General features: G+C 45.9%; 1 protein-coding gene across 1 annotated transcript; it reads left to right on the forward strand.

Moving 5' to 3' along the window:
- Positions 1-430: 430 nt before the first annotated feature.
- Positions 431-1,901, forward strand: LOC134444826 (TRAF-interacting protein with FHA domain-containing protein A-like). Its single transcript, XM_063194015.1, has 2 exons — positions 431-712; positions 995-1,901. Exons 1-2 carry the CDS (start codon positions 497-499, stop codon positions 1,436-1,438), a joined length of 660 nt encoding a protein of 219 aa, XP_063050085.1. The 5' UTR covers positions 431-496; the 3' UTR covers positions 1,439-1,901.
- Positions 1,902-5,177: the final 3,276 nt, after the last annotated feature.

The following is a 5,177-nucleotide window of genomic DNA, read 5'->3' on the forward strand; positions in this document are numbered from 1 at the left end:
AGGTTGTTTGACAGTGTCAACAAATCGTTTACCATTAAACCGGAAACTAAACCAAACTAAAACTAATGTTTTGAGACAGTCTGCTTCTGTATCTCTCTCTCTCTCTCTCTCTCTCTCTCTCAGATGGGCAGCAAGTTCTTTCTTTCTACCTTTCTAAGTAGAGCCTGCTGACCCCCTGTCCTCCACTAAACCTCTGCACAAAGTAATGTCTGCTGATGCGCTCTTTCTCTCTTTCGTGCTCTCTCTCTCTGTCTCTCATTCTCTCTCTTTGCTCTCTCAGATTAGAAGTAAGTAGGGCCCGGTCACCCCCTGTCCTCCCCTGCACAAAGTAATGTCTGCTGATGCCCCCTCTCTCTCTCTCTCTCTCTCTCTCTCTCTCTCTCTCTCTCTCTCTCTCTCTCTCTCTCTCTCGTTCTCTCTCCCAGATTAGAGGCAAGCAAGGGTGAAGGAGCAGCAGGCTGCCCGTATCAACAACGACAACTACAACAACACCAACATGGCGGTGTGTCAGTCATCCGAGACGGACGAGCTTCTGACCTGCCTCCGCGTGCAGCTGTACCACCCCGAGCCACACAGCCTCTTTGTCAACCTGCCCATGAACCAGAGGCTGCGGCGAGAGGCAGAGGACCCGGTGCGACTGGGGCGCACGGCCGACGCCTGCGAGTTCATCCTCACCGACACTCGCGTGTCCCGGAAGCAGCTGTCCCTGCAGGTAGGGGTGGGCGATACTGTATGCCGATATTAAATCGTGAATCGTGATATCGTGTACAAGACCAGTTCGAATCTGCCAAAGTTGAGAAATCGGAGTGGCATCGGTGTGTTAACATTTTATTCACTGCAAATTACAAATTGCAAATATATAAAATACCTGTTGTTTCTGTTTTTTTTTGTTACAATTTTTCAATGCATAAAAAAAAAAATCGAAATCGAAATTTTATGTTTAAAAAAAATTGTGATATGACATTTTTGCCATATCGCTCACCCCTACCGGCAGGCTTTCCGACGCCCCGGGAGCACCGAGATTCGCTTCAACGTCCAGAACCTCAGCCGACGCAAGCCGGGCCTACGGGTCAACGGCATAGAGGTCGGGTATCTGAACATAGCCGAGCTGCCCGACAAGGCCCTGGTTCGCTTCGGACGCTACGAGCTGCTCATCTTGCGTGAGGTGGGAGATTGCGAGAGCCACTTTGAGGTGCTGTTCGAGTGGCGAGGGGTGCCGCCGTCGCAGGAGATGGGGCTCGGGGCGGCCGATAGAGTGGCCGTGATGGAGTCGGGAGTTGCTGCCCTGGCACTTTCTCCTCCTGCGACACCAGGTGGAGATGATCCGTCCACGCTGCGGGTGATGGACGTTCCTCGTTCCAACAATTTACCGTCGGAATCGGACGAGAATGAATCGGACGAGAATTTCTTAACCTGCACTGGTCATACGAAGAATTGAAATTACGTTTCTTACTTTCCCATGCAGACATAGACATGCTGTACATACTTCAGGTATAGAAAAAGAAATACACAACAAGACATACAGACATTGAAGGCCAAGCTTGAAATATAGACAACATGATAGAATAAATAGCCTAGATGTGTTGTGCAGTGGTGCTAGCCTGGTGTGTTACCATACCCTCATACACATTTCATTCATACAGAGGGTCTAAAACTGCCCAGTTGGAAAGCGATTAGTGGTGGGAGGTTTGATCTCCATTTAAATTTGAATTGTCTTACTCAATCGCTAACTTTTGGTCAGGATATTGAAAAACGAGTACCCAGTCCTTGTGGGAGGGGTGAACTATGTTGAAGTTAGAAAGCATCTCCTTTAAAGTGCCTCCCTTGTTCCGCCGCCCCTCATACTTGTATGTTCAGCTTGTTGCCTGGTAACAAGACCACCCCCCCCCCACCCCCAAGAACATCCAGACATAACATGGAAGGATTTTTTTTTTTTTTTTTTTTACTGGAGCGCTTAAGTCTGGAAAGGCCAGGCTACAGTGGTGCATCACAAAATGAAAGTCAAAGTGTACTTCATATTCAAATCATGTCAAAGTGTACCTTATTTATTATTGTCGTGAACAAATGTATACATGAACAAAACATTTCATAGAGGTTCTGATGCTTTGTGTGTGTTCTCTTATGGTAGATGCTTTGGATGAAGTGCACATAGGCTACTGTATTTTCGGATTTTCATTGGATAACTTGAAGCCCAAGTGAGTGAGTTGAGTTAGGAAGTCGGCAACCCAAAGTGCAAAAGTGCTTGCAGGGAAACATACATGACATGCACATACATGTTGGATACCCGTCGTTAGTTTTCACAAATTGCGCCAACTGTGCCTTGATCTAAACTTGAGCTTTCTGAATGAAGTGTGTTTTTATGTGTTTGTGTAGTGTTTGAAATGGTAGAGTATTTATTCCACTTTAAACAAATATGTGAAAGTGGCTAAGCCACAACCAGTTACCAAAATCATGTTACTCCACACTCCAAGTTGATTGAAGTCCAATGAATAGTTATAGACTGTCTATAGATGAGCAGTCCTTTTATGGAAAGAAAAACTTGCAACTGTGACAGTCATACATAGGCTACTGTATTACATAGACATTACATAAATATACACTGTATTTATATGACATATGGCCATGACATAGACATATGGCCATGTTTATAGATGAGCAAACCTTTTGTGGAAAGAAAACTTGCAACTGTGACATTTTTACATACTGTACTACTGTATTACATAGCTGGTGTTCAAATGTGAATATTGTCAACCTCTCTCCTGGTGCTGTATAGTAGTGTCTTCATAGTGTGTTGGCCTTTCTTGTTTTTGTTTGTTTTTTTCCCGTATTTATTCTGTTGTTTTTATATGTGAGAATAAAGAGTAAGACCAGAAACTGCTCAATCTTGCTGAAAACGTCAATGTGGTGCTTACTTCTCAGAACTTCTCTGGAGTACTGTAAAATCTCTCTAAAGTCTCGAGTTTCCTGCAGAACCTGTTTTAGATAATAAAGCGTACCCAGACCCATGCAGACGTGATATGATGCCTCATCATGGGGTACAAAGGTGATACGTAACTGAGCTCACGGTGTGAATTCTACTAGGATCTGATAAGGAATTGGTGTGTGTGTGTGTGTGTGTGTGTGTGTGTGTGTGTGTGTGTGTGTGCGCGCGCAAGTGTGTTACAAACAGGTTAGCTTACCCCTGGGGCCTTTTACAAGCTACGGTATGCAAACATGACCAGATATGTGCTAAAATATGCAAAAACTCAAGCAAGCAGCTCCTCCTGACTCCCAGATAGACAGCTCTACTATGTGCAGGGCTGGACTAGGGGAGAAATAGGGCCTGTGCACTTTTGGCTTAAAGGAGCCCCTCATGATTAGCGGCACAAAACTGACTCACCGGGCAGTTTTCTCACATTTCTGAAAATAGGGGCCCACGAGGGACGCGGGGCCCACTGGGCAATGCCCACTATGCCAGATGGCCAGTCCGGCCCTGACTGTGTGAACATGCTTCCTCTAGTGAGGTCAACTTAACTTTGTTACATTACATTACATTGCATTGCATTGCATTATACACAGCTGAAGCTATTATTCAGGGACCAATGACTATTATATACAGTCATTACAACAGGTGTGAGCTAGAGGAGTATTGAACACGATTTATTTTCTTTGTTTTTGTCCTGGCAGTGATAACATATTTGGAGTGCTTTGCATTTTCAACTGTATTGTAGGCTATACAGTCATTGGCAGCGACTTACAGCTACATGTATTTCGTGTTGGAATATTGCCATTGGCACAGTCCCTGGCCTGCAGCAATGGGCAATAAGGAGCCTTTATCGAGGGCACTTCAGCCATGGATAATGCGAGATTTGAACCTGTGAACTAATGATTAACCACGTCCACTGTGTGTATCTCTTGTCTGACCTTGCTTTCTTTTCCCAAACCTTCGGCATCTTCTCCAATTACATCCTCCCACACACATTCACGCACACGCACACACACACACACACACACACACCGGGTGTGATTTGTAGGGGGGGTGGAGGGGATTGTCCCCCCTTCTGGTTTTGATATCTCCACTTTTTCTACATGATTTAATAATTCGAGCATGATATTGCTCGAAATCTGAAACATATTCCCCAGAGAGGGATTTCTGACAAATCGCACCCTGCACACAGACACAGACACAGACACAGACACACACACACACTCACATTGTGCTACTACTGTATTTCACATGAGTGTGTTTCACATTCACTTTTTTATGACGGACTTCCCCTGGTCCTGGCTGAGAATAAGTGCAAGTCAGCTCAGATTCCGGGAAGCAGTCAGATGACTTCCTGTTGACTGCTGGCATGGCTTTAAGAGTCCAGGGGCTTCCCCTTTCTATACTCATGCTCCGTCTTGAACTACTGTATGTAGGCTACATGTTATCAAGCAGACAGTTTTGAAACCAAGAAACAAAACCAAGAGCCAGGGCACTGAAGATAGCCATTTTTATTCCTTTTGGCTAAAATGATATCCTTACTGTACGTGTTTCAACCTAGAACAGTGTCATTTTCTACTCAAGATGACACGATAATGGCCCAGCCGTGGCTGAATCGGCTGTGCACTCGACTGCTACACTGGCGACCCGGGTTCGATTCCGGCCCGGGGTCATTTGCAGATTGCGGAACCCTCCCCGTCTCTCTCCCCCCACTAATTTACTGTCGCAACTTCACTATCCTATCATAATAAAGGCAGAAAAATACTTTAAAAGAAGATGACTTGATAAACACTCCACGGCTTCGGGTGTGGGTAGTATCGGCATGCTGCATGGTATGCCACTAGTCATGACGGTACAAAAATCTAACCCAACTAATCGGCCTCAGGTTACATTCCTCCATGCCGTCTGGTCTGTGCAGGAACGCACTGTGTCCATAAATTGGCCGCAAAGGGGTTAGTTATCCAGGGCCCAGGGCAACGGGGTGCCTAGAATTGGGTCCTTAGTATATTGAATGTAACCTATTGAGTGTGTTTGTTTGGGGGGGGGGGGGGGGGGGGGCTTTCAGATGACTTTGTCCTGGGCCCGGCCAAAGCTGTCAGCGGCCCTGCCTACATTACATTACACTGAAGGGGGCGTGGGGGACAAAGGTGTCAGTTGTCCCGGGCCTAGGGACATGGGGGACCCATAACTACGTAGGTTCTCATATTACATT

Source organism: Engraulis encrasicolus, unplaced genomic scaffold (assembly GCF_034702125.1).
Source record: "Engraulis encrasicolus isolate BLACKSEA-1 unplaced genomic scaffold, IST_EnEncr_1.0 scaffold_764_np1212, whole genome shotgun sequence".
Taxonomy (NCBI): Eukaryota; Metazoa; Chordata; class Actinopteri; order Clupeiformes; family Engraulidae; genus Engraulis; species Engraulis encrasicolus.

Coding starts and splice junctions, on each gene's coding strand:
- LOC134444826 (XM_063194015.1), top strand. CDS start 497: ATGGCGGTGTGTCAGTCATCCGAGACGGACGAGCTTCTGACCTGCCTC. Junction 713..994: donor GGAAGCAGCTGTCCCTGCAG/GTAGGGGTGGGC, acceptor CCCTACCGGCAG/GCTTTCCGACGCCCCGGGAG.